The sequence below is a fragment of the Pelecanus crispus genome, chromosome 9, assembly GCF_030463565.1.
Source record: "Pelecanus crispus isolate bPelCri1 chromosome 9, bPelCri1.pri, whole genome shotgun sequence".
In the NCBI taxonomy this organism is placed as follows: domain Eukaryota; kingdom Metazoa; phylum Chordata; class Aves; order Pelecaniformes; family Pelecanidae; genus Pelecanus; species Pelecanus crispus.
Window position 1 is genome coordinate 30,671,564 of NC_134651.1, and position 19,313 is coordinate 30,690,876.

Here is a 19,313-nt window from a genome sequence, read left to right on the forward strand (position 1 = left end):
TGAGCTTCTCGTTCCTTCTGGCTGGGTGCTTGTCCCTGGCAGAGCACATCCCCATGGGCTCCCACTGCTCATCCCACCTGTACCCGCAGTGCCAGAGGTGCCGGGGGTCTGTGCCCCGGGGACTGACTGGCTCTCTGATGTTCAGCCCTGCTCCTGTGATGGCACTCAGCCTCACATTTTCCACACCTTGCCCACCCCACGCTGAAGGGGTCCCTGCCCTAGAGGTTACATGCTGCCAGCCCTGTTTCCTGGCTGGGGATGGCTCCTTGTCCCTCTGTGCATGACCTTCATCCTGCCCCCCCCCCCCGGCCCACAGGCACAAGGAGCGTGGAGAAGAGGTTACCCTTCAGCCTGCGAAAGAGACACAGCTTCCTGAAAGCCCCCCCACCCCCACCCCCTGCCCCCATGGCCCAGGTGGTCCATCTGAAGGACATCGTCTGCTACCTGTCCCTGCTGGAGAGGGGACAGGCAGAGGACAAGCTGGAGTGTAAGTAGGGCCCTGGGGTCCTGGGCTGCTGGTCACACTGTGTAGAGCGCGGACCAGTGGTGGGAGGCATCATCTGGGGGGTACACCCAGGAGGGGTGCTGGGCTGGGTGCTTCTGCTCACTTTTTAATACTGAAATGTTAAAACCACTTGGGAAACCTGGCTCCAGCTCCTGGGTGGGTTATTGCTAGAAAAGGACCCATTCATCATCACCCCTCTGCTCCTGCCTGCTGGCACCCGTGTCTGGCAGAGGGGCAGCCAGGGGGGTCGCGGCTTCCCTCCAATACCCTTCAGCCTAGTACAGGCTCAGGCCACATCTTGCCCGGGCTGAGCTGGCGCAGCGCTGCTCCCATCCTACAGCTGGCCGGGGTGCCCCAGGGCTGGGCTCTAACCGGCAGCCGGCTCTCTTCTCCCTCCAGTTATGTTTCGCCTCTATGATACTGATGGAAATGGCCTCCTGGACAGCTCGGTAAGCCTTCCCTTGGGAGAGAAAGCTGGGGCCGCTCGGGGGGCCAGAGACATGCAGGGCCCTATCAGGGTGCCTGCTCCCTCAGCGAGGCACTCTATAAGCTAAACAGGGATATGGGAAAGGAGGAGGAAGGCAGGAGCATTTGCTGGGAGGCTGGACCACGGGGCTGGGGGATGCACACCAGCTCTGCAGCATCCAGCAGCAGCTCTAGAATATCCACCTGCCAGTAATTGTAGCTCTACATGAGGTCATGGTGTTTCAGAAAAGTAAAAATCATGCACAATGCTCCCCCAGGATGTTTTCTCTTTGTGTATCTCCCATGAAATCCATTGCAAATAAAAATCTGTTTTATCAGAGCAGTTTTACTGAGGGAAAACCTGCAGATTTTCTGGCAGATTTTTCAGAGGAGAAAGCAGCACCCAGCACCCACTTAGAAGTGGGGTGTCACTAGCACCCTGTGCAGGTGGGGGCCCGGGGCAGCCTTGGGCATATCGGGACATAGACCTGGTATGTCCTCAGTTTGGGTGCTTGAGGCTGGACACATCACTTGTGCCCGAAGCCGTCCCTAAGTGCTGGGCGCCATCGTCTTTCTGTGCTCAGGAGCTGGATCGTATCATCAACCAGATGGTGCACGTGGCCGAGTACCTGGAGTGGGATTCCACCGAGCTGAAGCCTGTGAGTGCCAGGGCTTGGGTGGGGCACGGGGGCTGTTGGCTGGAGCTGGCAGCCAGGGTTCATGGGCGGCATTGCTCTGTCACCACATCTCCTCCCTCCTCCAGATCTTGAAGGCGATGATGGAGGAGATCGACTATGACCATGATGGAACTGTGACACTGGAGGAGTGGATCCGAGGCGGCATGACCACCATCCCCTTGCTGGTGCTCCTGGGAATGGAGACGGTGAGTGCCCATGCGGGGACCTGCGTCGGCCGTATCCAGCCACCTTGCCCGCTCCTGGAGGAAAGCCCGGGAGAGGCAGGCAGCGATGGAGGGCGCGCAGGGGCCACGGGAGGGCACCCTACTCCCGGCAACACACCGCATGCCCGTCCGGCACCGCACAGCCCTGCACCGGTCCCCGGCCCCTGCAGACACCCCTGCCCTGCCTCTGCTGACCGGCCTTCACCCCCCAAATCTTCACAAGCTCAGTTTTGAGCTGTGGTCGTTGCCAGCTGCCGTGGCCAAGCAGGCTGGGCTCACTCCCTGCTATTGTAGCACACTCCGGTTCAATGAATATTTAATCAAAACATAAGATAAGCACCTAAAATGCCAGCTCCTCTCCAGAGGTGAGCTTCAAAGAGCAGAGGTGGGGTGGGGTGGGGCCACCCTTTATTTTCCTGTGTTGTTTTTTCATGCTTTTGGACTTCATTTCATTGAGGTGCATCCCTGTCCATCAGGTAGGAGTTTGCAGGCAAAATGTGGGTTTTTGCTCCCCAGTGCCCATTCTGGTGTTTGCTTCCCACGGGGCAGGTTTTCTGGCAGGAAGATTCAAGAAAACAGGGAATTTTAAGTGGCTTTTGCAAAGTGCTTGTGCCTAGACCCGGATGTAAGCAGCTTGCTTTGGTCACCCCGTGGTGGCGGTGGCCTGGTCCCAGATGTGGAGTCACCTCCTTCCCGTCAGCCACCAGCAGAGCATCCCTGCAGCTGGGCTGTGCCGAGGGGCCACAAGGAGTCGGAGCTCAGTGCCAGGACTGCCAGGAGCTGGATGTGCCCGGGGAGCAGGGGCACATGGCAGCTGGGATGCTTGAGGGACACCGGGGAGAAGGGGAGCAGGGGGAGCCTGTGGTCCTGCTGGGAGCAAACTCCTGCAGACACACTGGAGGCTATTACAGGACAAAAAGCTGATAAAAATGGTGGGCTGGGACCCCCAGTGGGGGAGTAACCCCCCTCGCCCTCTGCTCTCCTGCCCTGCAGAACGTGAAGGATGACGGGCAGCATGCCTGGAGGCTGAAGCACTTCAAGAAACCCGCCTACTGCAACTTCTGCCGCACCATGCTGCTGGGGGTCCGCAAGCAGGGCCTCTGCTGCTCCTGTGAGTCCCGGTCCCCCATGGCCCCCCACACCCCCAGGCCGGTGGCTCCTGCCCCATCGCAGCACCCTGGGGAGGGCAGACAGGCCCCCACCAGTGCTGAGCCCTGTGGGTGGTGCAGGGTGAGCGGGGAGGGGGCAGCGCCTGTGCCAGGGGGTGATGCTCACTACCACCTTCTCTCCCACCAGTCTGCAAGTACACTGTCCATGAGAGGTGTGTGTCCAAAGACATTGCCTCCTGCATCAGCACCTACGTGAAATCCAAGAGAAACACAAGTGTGAGTAGGCAGGCAGCGTGATTCTGAGCTGGCACATCTCCCATGGAGCCCTCCTGGAGGCAGCACTGCTGGCAGCAGCTGGCCCCTCAGTCTCCTGCCCTGGTCCCCCATGGCTTTTTCCCCTGGGATTTGCCCTTCAGGTCCTGGGCAGCAGCTCATGGGCATTCCCAGCATCCAGAGCCTGGCAGGGCAGGCCCAGTCCCCAGCCCCTGGAGACCCACAGGACCCCCAGCCCCGAGGTTTGCCACAGCTCTGGGTGGGGGACAGGTGTCCCCGATGTGCTGCAGGGAGGGAAGACAGCCATGTGAGGGGCTGGTCTGGATCAGTCAGCATCCCTGCATGATGAGCCACCCTCTGAAATCATGGCACCAGCCCTTAGCGGAGAGGAGGTGCCTGTGGGTTGGTGGGTGCTGCGCCCACAGTGGCCCCCCCGCCATGCCTTGCAGGTGATGCAGCACACCTGGATCGAGGGCAATTCCCCCATCAAATGTGACAGATGCCACAAGAGCATCAAGTGCTACCAGGGCATCACCGGCCTGCACTGCGTCTGGTGCCAAGTCACTGTGAGTACACGGGCGTGGGGGGCCTGGGGTGCACCCTGCAGCACACCCCACACGGCCAGCCCTGGGCGAGGAGAGGCTCACGAATAGGAGATGGCTGGGTGTCCCCTGCCCAAGGTCCCTTCCTCCTGCCCCTTCCAGCTCCACAACAAATGTGCCTCCTACGTGAAGCCAGAGTGTGATGGGGGCCCGCTGCGGGACCATATCTTGCTGCCTTCCTACATCTGCCCCGTTGTCCTGGTAAGTGCCCCCCTCCTTGCTGCCGGGTGGCAGGGACCTGGCAGGGCATTGCCATGGCTGACCTGCCTTCCCCGGCTGCCGGCACTGCCTTCTTGGGACGGCGTGCGCATCCACGCCTCTGTTCCCCAAAGGACAGGCAATCCCACTGCCGGAGATCGGAGGGCGACTCCCCTGCCAGCACCAGCCCTGAGGACAACCAGGGCTTCAAGTTCAATTCCACCACCGTGGATGGTCAAGGACTGCAGGTAGGTTCCTGTGCCAGGCTGCCAGCAAGGTCTGCTGTGGGTGCACACCAGGCCCTGCAGTGGGCAGGCATTCGCAGCCACGCTTTCTGCCCTCCAGATCAGCCCCCGGCCTGGGACACACCCCCTCCTGGTGTTTGTGAACCCCAAGAGCGGAGGAAGGCAGGGGGAGCGGTAGGTGGGATCCTGCCCGGGGAGAGCATCACCCCTGGGGTCGGGGGCTGCTGGTCCCTTGGGCTGCCCCAGCACCTCTCCTGGAGGGGGACTTGCCTCTGTGGCATCCCTCATGCCTCTCTTTACCTAGGGTCCTTCGGAAATTTCACTACCTGCTCAATCCACGCCAAGTGTACAACCTGGACCGCGGCGGGCCCGCACCGGGGTACGGAGATGCTGTGGCCGATCCTCTGCTCCCTCTTACCAGCCCCTGCTCCCCCACGTCACCCCTTGTCTCTCCTGGCTTTCTCCAGGCTGAGCTTCTTTCGGGACACTCCAGATTTCCGTGTCCTGGCCTGTGGAGGGGATGGCACGGTGGGCTGGATCCTGGACTGCATAGGTGAGTGAGTAGCGGCCATGCTCCCATAGACCATTGTCCACCCATGTCCTTGACGATCTGCCGTGAGTTCCCAGTATTCCCCTGGCAACAACATTGTGCCTGGGCTCCCCCAACCTGAGGTGCCAGCCAAGGAGGGACATGGGAGATGAACAAGGAGTGAGCCCTTTCAGCCCCAAACCTCTCTTTCCCCTTGAACTGCAGACAAGGCGAACTTGGTGAAGCACCCGCCAGTGGCTGTCCTGCCCCTGGGAACGGGCAATGACCTGGCCCGGTGCCTGCGCTGGGGTGGAGGTGAGGCCGGGCAAGCATCGCCTTGCGGGGGCTGGCCCACGGGGACCATTCAGTATGGCTGGGTGGGTGCTGTCCTGGGGCGGGGAGGGCTCCCGGGCTCTCGGGGTGAGGCTCAGGGCTGCATCTCAGCCCTAGCACCTCCTGATGGTGCTTCTAACCCCTTCCAAAAAAAGGAGCCACTGCTTTCTGAACCCAGATCAGCCAGGTCCTGCCCAACAACTTTTTTCATCTGGGAGACCTGTACCATTAGCTGAAATCTCTGCCACTGCTGCAAGGATGAGCTAGGCATCTTGCTGGTACCATAGCAGCAGGGCCCCGGGTGCTCAGCACCCGACTACCTCCAGTCCTACATGATATGGCCACACGCCTCTTCATCCTCCTTCATTCTGCTCCGATGACTACCTTCTTTCCTTTACAGGCTATGAAGGGGGCAACCTGATGAAGGTCCTGAAAGACATCGAGCACAGCACAGAGGTGATGCTGGACCGCTGGCAGATGGACATCATTCCCAGTGACAGAGAGACCAACGGAGACCCTGTCCCATCCACCATCATCAACAACTACTTCTCCATTGGGGTGGTGAGTGCTGCAGGGCAGCACAGTGCAGGGCTAGTTGTCAGGGCCCAGACTGTGCCATGCCCACCGGAGCCACCTGGCCACAGCAAAGCAAAGGGAAGAGCTCCGGAGGCCAGTGGAGCAGGGGAACTGTCACCTGGGTCATCAGCACAGCTGCAGCCTCAAACCCAGCTGGATCAGGGGATTTCCAGGGTCATTTCCCACTCAGCTGGTGCAAAATGACTCCGCTGTTACAAAGTCACTGGAGGGATCCAGCCTGGCAGGTGCACTCAAGGGATGCTACCCCTCCATGCTTCCCTCCCTGTCTCCTAGACTCATCCCTAGCTCTTTTCCAAGCCAGCCCTGAGTTAATTCCAAGGAGCATCTGCCTCCTGACATTGTTTTTCTGGTTTTATTCTCATTTTGTAATGGCAGCACTTAAATGCATAAACAGGCATGGAATGTCTCTCTTCCCAGCTGGGAATGTTGCAAGAGCAAGTGTGCAAGGAGCTTAAATGCGGTTCAGGGAAGTTTGGGGTCTCAGGGATGGGTTGAGATCTGCTGGACACCCCACCTGAAGCTTTTGTCGAGATGACACCCATGGGCAAAGCCCTGCTTTGGTGCTTGGACCTGCAGTCCCCCATGTTTTCCTAACCCAGGGAGGGTTAGGGAGCCCTGTGCCATGGGGGCTTTCCCAGCCCCAGGGGTTGATCCTAGGAGCAGCAGGGCTTTGGGGGAACAGCAAAGTGGAAAGCGCTTCTTTTCCCAGTGACTTGGAGCATTTCTGTCCTGGGCCATGGGTGCCCGAGCAGTACCACCACAGCGTGGGTCACCCACCTGGCAGCACTGTGAGATGTTTCTAGTTTCACATCAGCTCCTGCTAACGCCAGGTGATGTCACTGCAGGTGGCATTTGGTGACAGCTTCTGAGTCTGGCTTAAATGCCTCCCAGTCCACATAGAAGAGGTTGTGATAAGTTTCAGGAAGAGCTGCCACCCTGCCAGGGGAGCTGTCAGGGTGCAGGGTCCTGGCGTGTCCCCGGAGCCCCACTGCCTCACCGGTAGCCCTTCCTCCATCCCTCGGCATCACCTCCGTGCAGGGCCCCTGGGACGGGGAAGGAGGCCAAGCACACTAATTATGTCTCGCTTAATGAGCCCATTCAACGCTTTGTAAGCAGCCTGGCTGAGGATGCCCCCATCGCCTTGGCATGGCCCCCGTGCTGTGCTCCTGTGCCACGGGGGCTGGTGGCAAGGGTGAATGGCTGAACCCCCTTATCCTGGCACGTGCTGGTGGGGTGCAGAGGGGGGTTTCTATTTCCCTGCTGCGCCACCGATGTCTCTGTGCTCCCTTTCCCCACAGGACGCCTCTATTGCCCATCGCTTCCATGTCATGCGAGAAAAGCACCCTGAGAAATTCAACAGCAGGTAAGGGCTGCCCCTGGTCCCCTCTGAAAGCTGGGTGCGGGGGGACACCCCGCTGCTGCTGTGGACTGTGCCAAAAAGACGTGCTGGAGCCTGCTCCACTCCCGCTGGGCTCCTCTTGCCCCTCTCCCCACAGGACTGGCAGCAGCCCCGAGGAGGCAGCGTGGTGTTCGGCCAACCTTAGGGGACAGGCAGGGGACACACCAGGCATGGCCAGGAGGCAGGGGCTGGGCACGGTGGGGGTCCAGGGTGCTCCTTCAGGCCCCGTGCAGTGTGGCAGGCTGCTTGAACTTGGCCGCACACCCAATTACGTTCATTCATGCTTTACAATTAGCACCGAATTCCAGGACCAGCAGGAGCAGGCCAGACAGCAAGGGCAGGGCAGGCAGCAGGTCACAGCTTGTTCCCACTGTGCTCGGGGTGCATGGAAATGGTGTGATGGCAGCAGGAGCCATGGCTTGTGACCCCCATCCCCATGTTCAGAAATACCTGCTAGAAGAAACCCAAATGGACCAAAGTGTCTGGCTCTGGTCTGAAATTCAGCTCCCCTTGGCTTACAGTTCCCCCTCAAAGCCTGGCACAGCAATTGATGCAGGGGATGAGCAGTGGTCAGGGGCTGCCTGGCAGGATGCCGGGAGGGTGCGAGACAGGGTGCTGAGGTGGGGGACATCCCCTCCGTGTGGTACCCCATCCCCAGCAGCCCTGTCGAGAGACAGCAGCCCATGCTCAGCTCTGCTGAGAACCGGTGGAGGCACCCCATCCCATGCTGAGGGACCACCCAGCACCCGCATCATTTCCCTCCGCAGGGTGTCAGAGCCAGGTCCACCTGAGCCACCCACTGTCCCTGGGGTCGTGATGCCGGTGGTCCCTCCCCACAATGGCTCGTGTCCCCGTCGCAACGCCTCCAGAAGGCCTCTGGCAGCCCATCCTGCCACTGGCTGGGCTGGGGCGAGGCACCACTCCCGAGCGGGATGCTGATGCATCTCTGTCCCCCAGGATGAAGAACAAGCTGTGGTACTTTGAATTCGGGACATCAGAGACCTTTGCAGCCACCTGCAAGAAGCTCCATGACTACATCGAGGTGGAGGTGGGTTTCCCAGGATGGTCCCTGGCTCTAGCTGTGGCACAAAGGGCTTTTGGGAGATGTCACCTGTCGGTCCCTCGAGCAGGGCTTTTGGCTGTTTGGGGAGAGGGTGCATGGCAGCTTTGACCCCTTAAGGCGGCAGGAGGATGCAGTGGCTGGCAGGACCCGCTCTTCCACCATGCGGCGCTTGCTGCAAAGCTGGCCAGCTGCAGGCAGAAGAATAGCCCTGTATTTTTCCCCTGCTTCCAGCTGTATTCGAGAGCGTGCCTGGAATATTCTCTCTGTAAACTCCACGTCTGCTCCCAGCCCTTGTTGGATGACATGGAAACAGCCTTTAATTAGAACGGGGAGGAGGGCCTGCGGTTGCTAAGAGTGCTGTCATTTCTCCGCTCATGCTGGGGGCTTTGGGCCGTGCTTTGCTGTAAACTTCCACCTCTCTTTATCTCTGGATAAACGACCCTTTTATAACTCAAGCTTGAAGGCGAGGGGAAAAAACTGTCGCTTGCTGCAAAGGGCCAACATGGGTCTGAACAGGCGGTGGGCACAGGGTCGCTGGCAGAGGGTAGCACCTGCCTGAGCAGGCAGAGAGCAGGTAGAGCCTGGGGAGCTGGTGGTGCGTCGCGTGCGGCTGTGGGCAGAGGGACTTTGAAGCCTGTTTCTACACAGGGAGTTTCAGCCCTTCCCAAAGCCCGAAGCGGGTAGCTGTGCCCTCAGCAGCTGGTGGAAAGGGGCAGGAGCAGGGGCACAGCCATCTCTTCCCCTTCACCAGCCATGCGCCAGCGTCCCAGGGCAGATAAAGTCCGTGTCCTGCACTGCACCAGCAGGAAAGCGTTAATCCCACTGTATTTGAAGTTGAAAGCGGCAGCCTGTCCTCCCTCCAGCTCCCAGGCAACTGTCAGACTTGCAGAGAAATGGCAGTTTTGTTTTGGAAATTGGCACTCATTCCCCTACAGCTCCTGGAAATGAATTTGCTTTTTCCCCAGCTGCAAATTTCTACTTCCAGCATCGCTGCCAGCGCACCGTCAGCTGCCTCTGCTCAAAGAGCCCATTGTAGCTCGCTGGCGTGCTAACAGGGGAGGGCTACACAGGGAGAGGTCGCTCCCTGCATGCATGTGTGTGGGCAGGCATGGGCAGCCATGGTCCTGCCCACCCTACATGCCCCCAGGCAGGAACAAACTCCTGCAGCACCCCTGGAAGTCCCACAGCTGACTCGCTCCTATCCCACTGCAGCGAGGTCCCTACCCGTCGCCTCGCAGGCAGGCAGGAAAGGTGCCTGCAGTCAGGAGTGGTGCTGGGCTCAGCCAGGTATGGGATGTGTTGTCCATCCCGTGAGGACTCAGAGCCCTCTTGCTTGGTATCCGCTGCTCAGAGCGTTAGGGTCTTTTCTGTTCCTACAAATCATAATATCATTAAGATGTATTGAGAACAAAAGGATTTACATCCTTTGCCAGCCTTGGAGAGACAGTTCTTCACTCCCAAACCCAGAAGATTCCTGCCTTTCGCTTTCAATGCAAGGCTAAAAATAAGATCTTGGATCCTCAGGGGAGGCAGAGCAGATCTGAACATACAGAGATGCTTGCTCGTGTCCATGCCCAGCTCCGCATATGTGTGGCTGGCGTGCTCAGCGCTTACCGACAAGGTATTAAAAATAAGCTCAGGACCTTCACTCTTTGCTAGAGGAAAACAACTGGAGTCAAAGCAGCAGCAGGGGTTCATCAGCCCATTCGCATTCCTCTCAGCAAAGCAAGAGAGGGCAGAAATGCCATTGCATCTCCAAAATGCAAGGAAATAATGTGCTGGTGTTTGCTGAAGCATAGCATGGCAGGTAGAGGACAGATGTGTAAAGGAAAATACAAATGCTCTAGCAAAAATACAGTTGAATGGGAAAGTGGCTGCTTCCTCCAGAGGTATCTAGAAAAGGGATCAAGTGTCGTCTGGGTAGCATGAGAATGAGAAGACCTGAAGTTAAGAAATGCATTTCCATGGCTACTGCTTCCAGTCCTGTGGAAAAGCCACAAGCAACAGATATTTTACCTTTTACAGGGAATTTTCAGCTGGGGCAGTCCTGCTGTATGACAGCAAAGCCCGGGATACCAGTTCTGTGCGCTGCCTTGCAGTTTTCTCTCCAAAAACGGACATTTTTTCCTCTGACACCTTTCCTATCATTTCCTTCCAGCCTCATTTCTAGTTTCCAAATTGCACTTGAAGACAAACTGGTTTGAGTTAGTTTTTGGGAAGCCAAACTTTCTGATTCTTTGGGGTCAATTTGAACAAGGGGAGGTGGGGAAGCGTGTAGTGGAGATGCTTGGATCGAGGTCACTCCAGAGCTGAGGTGGTATTGCATCCTATTTTGGGTTGCAGAACCGAGCCCAGCTGAAGTTTTATGAGCTCCCGTAGGAAATTCACTTTTCAAAACTGCTGTCTTGGACATGTAGTAAAATTCATATTGAAATAAAGGGGAAAGCAGCACAAGGAAGGGGAAGTGGTGGTTAGCCCTAGAAAAGCAAAGCCAGGGAGTATTTGTTCGCACCTCCAGCCCCAGCCACGCCGGGGGCAGGTTTGCTCTGGGCACCACCCAGTGGCATGCCACGCTTGGGGAGCCCTGCTCCTTCGGCATGCAGGCAGGGAGAGGAGGCGAGGCTCTGCAGTGCCAGGCACCAGCTTCCCCCAACCCCATGGCCTGATGCTGCCCCTGTGCCCGGCAGTGCGACGGGACCCTGCTAGACCTGAGCAACACGTCCCTGGAGGGCATCGCCGTCCTCAACATCCCCAGCATGTATGGCGGCTCCAATCTCTGGGGCGAGACCAAGAAGCAGCGCAGTTACAACCGGCTGGGCAAGAAAGCGCCAGAGAAGCTGCACGCCACGGTGGTCACTGACACCAAGGAGCTCAAGTTCTGTGTGCAGGGTGAGCGGTGGGGCCTGGTGGTGATCAGCGTTGGTGGGGTGCATGGGGTCAGCGGGGTTAGCACAGGGGAGCTGGGCAGCCACCAGTTCTGGCCACAGCTTAGTACACGTGGCGCTGGAGCAACAGCGCTGGAGGGGTTGCTATTGGCTCACTGTCTTTTGGGGTGCTGGGGTGACCCCAAGAGCGATCTGTCCAAGCTGGTGAAGGGGGGTGGCTATGCCCGCCTGGGTATGGCCCAGCACCACATTTCTCAGGGCTGGTTAGGCCATGCCATGGTGGCCAGAGGACGTGGCTCCCATGCCGTGCTCAGCCACCTCTGCTCCCACCCTCCGGGGGTCACAGCTCAGAGGGGTGCCTGGATGGGAGCCATCACCTGTGGGCATGTGGCTGCGCAGCCTCCTGTGTCCTGCGGGGCTGGCAGGCAAGCCGCTGCAGTGCCAGGCGCCGTTGCTGCAGAGGAGGAGTAGGAAGTGGAGCTGCAGATCTGGCACCAATGGCTTTTGTAAGCATCTTCCCAGGCTCTGCCACAGTGCTGCCAGCCTGGCTGGGGGGTGTTGGGAACAGCACGGTACCCGTGCTGTGCCCTGGCCAGCACCTCACACCCGCTGCTGCGGCCACCAGAGCCATCCCCATGGGCACGGGCAGGGTGCAGGCAGCCCAAAGAGCCAGCAGGGTTCCCCAGCAGAGAGCAGTGGGTTAGAAAGCAGCCAGCAAAATAGGCAAAGTACCCCTATTTTCCACCTGGCACCTCCCGCAGCCTGGGACTGGGGTGGGAAACAGCACCCCTGCCACATGGCTGCCAGGATGGCGGTGTCACCAACTTTCCCAGGCTGTAACCGGCTGTCCCTCGCCGGGCAAGCTCATGGGAACAGGCAGCAGAGAGTGGGGCAGAGCAAAGGCCTGTTCCAAAAGTGGCGAGAGGCAGTGGGGTCGGTCCCCTGGGCACATCCCCACTTGCAGGTGGGCAGGAGGGCATCAGGGGGCATGGGGGACTTCTCCTGGGGGGGGTCCACCAGGGGTGAAAGAGGACCCTGAATGGAATGAGAGACGGAGTGAGTTGGCCAGTGTCGGGCACCAGAAGAGCAGCCCAGAAGAGCCCAGAAGAGCAGGAGGAGCTGGAAAAAAGGGCAATGTCCTGGGATTTGAGTAAAACCTTCCTGGGGAGGATTTCCCCATGTATTCCAGCTCCCAAGGGGCCACAGCACCCCAGGGCACCCAGGGGAGGTGGGGTTCTTCCACGATTTCATAGAACACTGCAAACAAGCAGTCAAAGAGCTGGTGGGGATCTGGGCTGCCACCCTGCAGCCACGCAGGACCTGTTACTGTTTCAGATAAGGAGTATTTTTGCTCCAGGGATTTTGGACAGCAGCATTGCCCAATGCTGCAAACACCCAGCTCGCTGATCTCGGGGCATGGAGGACATCATGATGCATCCCCATTATGCCACCAGCCACACTGTGCTGGCCCTGATGTTTTGGATGATGGCACCAGGCAGGGGATCGCTGGGGACAGGGTGACTGACTTGGATCCCTCTCTCTTGCAGACCTCAGCGATCACCTCCTGGAGGTGGTGGGGCTGGAGGGCGCGATGGAGATGGGGCAGATCTACACGGGGCTGAAGAGCGCTGGGAAGAGACTGGCCCAGTGTTCGTCTGTTACCATCAGGTATGTGGCCCCGTCCCAGCTGAGCGCCTGTGATGGTGAAAGCTGGTGCCTCTGTCACCCTGTGTTCCCTCTTTTTGCACCTTGCAGGACGTCCAAGCTGCTGCCCATGCAGGTGGACGGGGAGCCCTGGATGCAGCCGTCCTGCACTGTGAGTCCCCGGGGAGGGAGCAGCTCTGCCACAGGCAGCCGGGGTGGGCAGGGTCTGGCAGCATGGCAAGACAGGGCAGGCAGGGGCTGGCAGCAGGGTGGGCAGCCTCGGCTCCCTGTGCAGCTTGGCAAAGCCTCTGGAGTTCGGGGGAGGCTCCTGCACTTGCTGGTGGGTGGCCGCAGAACCTGGCCACCTGCAACTTCTGTCTGTGCCCATGCCAGCCCTGAGCTCATGGAAAACCGTCGTGGGAGCTGTGGGAACAGGGACATGCTTGTCCCCTGCCAGGCAAGTGGGTGTGGCAGCATCCCTTCCTGGGGGGGCTGCAGTGGGGTCCCCCACCATCTGGCAGGCAGCTTGCCTGGAGGAGAAATCCTCTGCCATCCCAGCACTGCCTGGATGTAATTCTGGAGCTGTTATTCCCTTGGAGCAAAGCATTTAACAACCTAGCTGGGGGGTAGCAGCGGCTCCTCATCCCAGTGCTGGGTGTTGAGCTGTTCTGGCTTGCTTGGGTCACTCCCCAGGGTCCCCAGGCTGGGGGATGCCCAGGGGGGGCTCAGAGCCTGGGAGCCCCTTACTGACCTGGGTTCTTCACTTCTTTTAAGGTAAAAATTACACATAAAAGCCAAGTGCCGATGCTGCTGGGCCCCCCCCAGAAGAGCAGCTTCTTTTTCCTGAAGAGGAGAAACAAAACTCGAGATTAAGCAGCATGCAAGGAGCCATGGGCCAGAGGCTCCCGGCATCCCGGACACCCACCTGCTCTGGGGGGTCCCCGAATCCCCACTCTGCAGTGGGGAGAGAAAACAACCCCCCCAAGCCCAGTGGGGATGATTTGTCCTGGGAAGGTGTTAGAGGCTCCTTCCCAACCACCACAAGCATCTTCTCCAGCCAGGATGGAAGCAGTGGGTGAAGGCAGGCCAACACACAGGGAGTGCATTCACTGGAGCAGCGCTAGGACTGGGGTTTTTTTTTTTGCCTTTATTTAAATATCACCCCCTGCCTGCCTTGGCAGAGCTGCAGATGAACGTGCTCCCAAGAAAACGCCAGGCTTCACTTATTTATTTTTAATCCTCTTGAAGGACACTCGATGTTTTGCTGCACCGGCTTTCTGTCCACCAACCCTTGCACATTGGAAAAGTTATTTATTTTCTTAGTCTAGAGGAGACGGTCTTTGCCATGCCTTTAGCTAGCACTTCTGGGACAGGTTTTAATCCTTTGCTGCTGGCACTGGGAGCCATGAGGCATGGGACGGGTTGGGGACAGATAGTGCATGGACCGCAGGGACAAGCATGGGATGGATGGGAGACCATGTTTTGATGTGGAAATAGCAAAAAAGGGATTTTGGGAGGAGCTGCCAACCCTGGGAAACCCCCACACCCTGGCTCTGGGTTTCGTGTTCATATTTATGTATTTATTTAGCAAACTTTGGGGGGCTTTGGAAGTCACCTTCTTTTTATGAGTCTGGGTTGGACATGAACACCACCTCCCTTCTCTGCTGGCTGTCCCCGCAGCTGTGCCCATGGCACCTCCTTCCACATGGACTTTCCTCTCTCCTAAAGCCTGCCAGCCTCTGCCAGTGGCTGGGGACCCTGGGGACAGACATCCAGAAGCTCTTCTCACTTGAAATTGTCTGCCCCCACCTTTTTACACGTCTCCCCGTGTGCTTTGCCAGGCCTGTGCTCTCCCAGTGGCATCCGGTGCTGCCTCCAATGCTCCTGGACGGCTGCAGGGAGCGGGGGGAGCTGCTGCACCTCGGTTTCCACATGGCCAGGTCTCCCCCCGACCCACCCCAAAGCCAAGGAGCTTTGCAGATGCCGCTGCCAGCCCCCTGCCTGCACCGGTGCCCGCTGCTTGCTGCCCAGCCACTCCTTTTCTCCTCACCGAGCCAGCTGCCAGAGCCTGGCTGGGATGCGCTGGCAGGTTTCGGTGGCATCACCCATGTGTCCCCCACCAGGCACGTGGGGACAGACTGTAGGATGCAGCTTCTCTCCAGGATGGGACAGGGACCAGAAAATGGATGAATGCACGGAGGAGGCAGTGGTCTGGATGTGTGCCCCACTACATGGCTCTCCCAGGAGCCAGGAGTTGGCAGGACCAGCCCATGGAAAGGGCTGCTGGTTGCTTCTGCAGGCACCCGCTGCCTCCTGCGGTGGCCCTGCATGGGGGGACACCCGGCTCCCAAATCAGCCCCCACTCCCAGCTCCCTCGGGTCTGGCGGAGGCCCCTGTGCCTCTGTGAGCAAGCTGGGAGCAGTGTGTGCCCCATGGATGTTGCTGCAGGCAGGAAAACTGCTGCTTGTCCGTGCTATGCCCCTGTTGCAGGGCAGGGAGCCCTGGCTGGGACAAGCCACTCTGTCCTCCCTGGTGACCCAGCACCTGGTCCCTCCTCATGCTGCAGGTATACCATCACCCTGGCAGTGCAGAGGGTGCTGCCGTCATTATGTTTCAGAGTGACAGTGAGCTGAAAGGGAGCTGTTCATCACCCTCTCCGGCAGGGACAGTGCTACTGTGCGCTTGTTCAAGCTTTAGCTTGGGGCCATTTCTGACAGTGGCTGTAGGGCCCTGCTGATGTGGGAGGAGGCAGTGGCACCCCAGGGGAGCCCCAGCCAGCTTCCAGCCCACGAGTACACCTCAGCCAGGGCAGAAGGCTCCAGTGGGCTGCCACAGCTCACTCTCCTCCTGCCCCTGGCACTGGGCAGGGCGAGGGTGGGCTAGGGGGCAATGCAATGCCCAGGGACACACTCACAGGAGAGTGCCAGCAGCAGCCAAGAAGCCATGAGGAGGGGGCCCTGGGCCACGGAGCGAGCGGGAGTGAGCACAGGCCCAGCTGGCAGGTGCAGAGGTCACCACAGCTCGCCGGAGCTGTGACTTGCGTACATGGGCATGCTCCACCCGCAGTGCATAAATCCATCATCCTCCTCCTCGTCACCCAGGTGGCCGTTAATGAGTAGCCAGGTGAAAACATATGGAAGCTAGGCCAAGTAACCCCTGGGTCCCATGAACCAGCAGCCTTCATTTCCCCAGCCCTTCCCCAACAGCAGCTGTGCCTTGCAGCCCCTGTGCTTGGGGAGGGTGAAAGAAAAAAACTTCAGCCATCTCCAGAGCTTTGCCGGCAGGTGGGGTGATGGGTTTGATCCATGGGATGACAACACATGAGGTCAGCAGCATTTATAGGAGCAGGTTTGGCTCCATTTCCCTGCCTGCTCGGCCTCGACCTGGGGTTTTATCCTGGGGCTCCGATTAGAAAGTGCCTGTATGGAATCAGCAAGTTTTCACTGCAGACCTGCTCCTTGCACCCAGTCATGGTTTGCTGGGCTCTGGGCAAAGAGGAGCACTCGTGTCTCTCTGCTGTGGTTTGCCATCGGTGGCGGCAGAGCTGGGGAAAGCAAGTGGGCGCTGTGCCCATGCCCACACCTATGGGTCTGGCAGTGCGCCAGAGGCAAGGAGTGCTTGTTTGAGCTCAAAGCCAGGGGGAGCACTCAGACACATGTCCTGCAGGGCATGGGGAGCCCAGGGCCACCGCCCTGGGCCAGTAGGATGATGACATACCAGCACTGGTCTGCCAAGAGTGATGGGCTCTGATAGAGACATCCCCTTCTGATGATCAGTGAGACGGTCGCTGCCACCTCTCCTGGGGTATGCTGCTTTTATCTGCTCCTGCCATGCCAAAGCCATGGTTCAACGGCCCTGGCAGCTAACGACCTCCTTAGTCCAATGGTGCAAAGGTCTCCAGCCCAGGAGGGGACCCACAGGGGCTGGAACACCAGCCCAGCTGTCTCCATCTCCGGGGAGGAATACGCCATGCAGCCAAGGGGCACTTAAGGCTCTGAACCCCACCCCATCCCCCTTGGTGTCTCCCGGTTCAGCCCTTCATCCCCCAAAGGTCACAGGATGGAGTGGGAGCCCCCAAACACCACCACCCCCCCAGGCACCACTGCCAGCGTGCGAGCACCCCGCCAAGCCAACGCTGTGCTGGGGGACCCCAAGAGCTGGGGAACCCCATTCCCGTGGGAGCCCCAGTCCAGCACCAGCCCCGTCCTCCTGCTGTGTGCATAGCTGTGGTTGCCTGCATGGAAATGGTGTCTGTAGTGTAGCGCATGTTGCCATGTACACCTGGACTGCCGTGGGCTTGCCTCAAATAAAGATGGTGATGAAATACTTGGCTGATCCTGGGACGCACTGAGGTTCCCCGATTCCTGGCCAGGCACAGGGTCCCCACCTTCAGGGACTCCAGTGAGAGGTGCCTGATTTGGGGCACCAGGGCTGAAGGAGTGTTGTCAGTGGCAGCACAATGGAGCAGCACTCAGTGGGAGCTGCAACTGGCTAAATTTGGAGCCTGCAATTTTTTTAATTTTTTTTTTTCCTGAGCAGGCTCTAAATTTAGCAGGTGCTGGTTGCCATCCCCCCCTCCCAGCCCTGGCTGTCCAGGGTCTTTGGCTCTTCCCAGGACACCCCTGCAGACACCCCTGCAGCCACCCACCTGCCTGCCCCACAGCTGCACTAGGCCCCCATCGCTTCTCCCTGCACTGGGTGGCAGCAAGAGGCCCCAGGGGTGCCAAGCAGCCCCCAGCTGGTGCAGGGCCACAGCTGCCTTGGGTCACTGGTTGTGCCCAGCTCTGCAATGACCCAGCTCATCTCCAGCAGCCTGCCTTGCTCCCCAGCCCAGGTTTTGCCACCTGCCCACCCATGTGTCATCTGCTAATTTTACCAGTGGTGATTTAATCCTGGTTGCCTTTGTGCAGAGGGGAAGTGAGAGTGTCAGCACCTGCAGAGCCCCAGAGCCCCCCGGGAGTGTTCCCTGGGCGGCAAGGACACCCCGTGCCCTCTGTGTGCCCCCCCCCCAGCACACAGGTTCTCTGTGGGCAACGTATCGTGGCAGCTCCCCGTCCATTTCACCCAGGATACGATGAGAGACAAGCTACCTGATATTACCAGCGTCATTCCTGGGGGATTGTGGTAGCCCTAGAGGACTCTGGAAGCTCATCAGTACCCCAGCATCGACAGAGAAATTCCCACCAGCAGCCCAGAGACATGCTGGGCAGCTCTCCCAGGACACCTGCAAGTGCATGACCTGAGGCTGAGGATTTCAAAATGGGCAAGACAACTCCGTACCAACATGCTTCCTAATCCCTGGGCATCTTCCCAGGATCCAAGCAGAAGGCTCCTCTCCTTCCCAAGCTGAGAAGAGCAATATTTAACTGAGCGATCTCCCTTGGGTTTCCCTTCTCCAGCAATAATTTCCCAGTCTCACTCCACAACAATGTGAGGCCAGTTCATTTATCCTGTGCAACCTGTTGTGTCCTCCATGAGCAGCCACTGGCAAGTCTCCATGGTGGGTCTCACAACCTTCAGTTACAGATAGGGAAACTGAGGCACTTGGCAGAGCAATGCTGGAGTGGGGGACCTAGCAGGCCCCCAGCAGCATGGCTCTGTCCTAAAGTCATTCCCAATCCTCTGAGCCATTTGCAGTTCTGCAAGGGCTTGTGTCCATGAACCCACTCAGGGGGATCTGTGGCCAGGGCAGCCCCAAAGCCCCTGCAGTTTTCCCTATGGCCTCCTCCAAAGAGCCCTTCTCAAAGGCAAACCTGCCTCCAGGGTGCCTGCAGGGGAAAGGCTGCTAAAACCGGCCCTCAGGCGTGGGTTAGCCCCGGGCTCGAAGGGGGACCTGTGTGACACCACCCTGCTGGTGCGACACCACTTCCCGAGAAAGCAGAGGGGGCCCCATGGCGTGCAAGGCCCGAGGTCCATCCCATCTGCTGAGCTTGCTGTGTGGTAGGTTCTTGGGCATAGCGTGGTCGTCTCTCCCCCCGTATCCAGCCTCCTGGGCTGCCCCACCAACCCCCAAGGCTGCCCGTAAGTCCCCCCCGCGTCCCCTTCTGGAGCAGGCCGCGGCCCCTTTAAATCCTGAGCTGCCCCCGCCCCACCCGCCAGCCTCTTCCCCCTTCTATTTTTTTATGAATGAAAAACGTTCTCGGCGGAGCCATGCAAATCAATCTGCGCCCATTGGCTGCCGCCGCCCCCTCCCACCCAGCCGGCCTCAATGGTGCTCGGCGGGGCGGTGTGTGGGCGGGCGCTCAGCTGTGCTGCAGCCAATCAGATGGCACGGGCAGCCGAGCAGTGGCGCTCCATTGGGCGGCGCGGAGGGTAAACAAGCGGGGCGGGGCGGGGCGGAGGCCGCTGTCTCGGGGGCTGTGGGCCGGCGCAGAGCGGCAGCGCGGTGCCCGGGCGCGGAGCGGCGCCTTCCCTGGTGTCCCCCCCACGGCTCCGCTCCGCTCCGCTGCGGCCGAGCCCGAGCCCGCGGCGCCCCGGCCGGGTACGCGGGGCCTGGCGGTGCGGTGCAGCGCGGCCCAGGGCGGGGGCGGTGTTTATGAATGGCGCGGGCCGCGCGGTGTGAATG

The 19,313-nt window shown here is 59.4% G+C and overlaps 1 protein-coding gene across 1 annotated transcript; it reads left to right on the forward strand.

Moving 5' to 3' along the window:
* The first annotated feature begins 420 nt into the window (after positions 1-420).
* LOC104027136 (diacylglycerol kinase beta-like) lies at positions 421-13,621 on the forward strand. Its single transcript, XM_075715975.1, has 18 exons — positions 421-487; positions 905-954; positions 1,555-1,629; positions 1,734-1,853; positions 2,865-2,982; positions 3,168-3,256; positions 3,958-4,085; positions 4,362-4,472; positions 4,603-4,677; positions 4,766-4,851; positions 5,053-5,142; positions 5,561-5,721; positions 7,056-7,120; positions 8,114-8,204; positions 10,907-11,108; positions 12,652-12,772; positions 12,860-12,920; positions 13,523-13,621. Exons 2-18 carry the CDS (start codon positions 907-909, stop codon positions 13,619-13,621), a joined length of 1,740 nt encoding a protein of 579 aa, XP_075572090.1. The 5' UTR covers positions 421-487; positions 905-906.
* Positions 13,622-19,313: the final 5,692 nt, after the last annotated feature.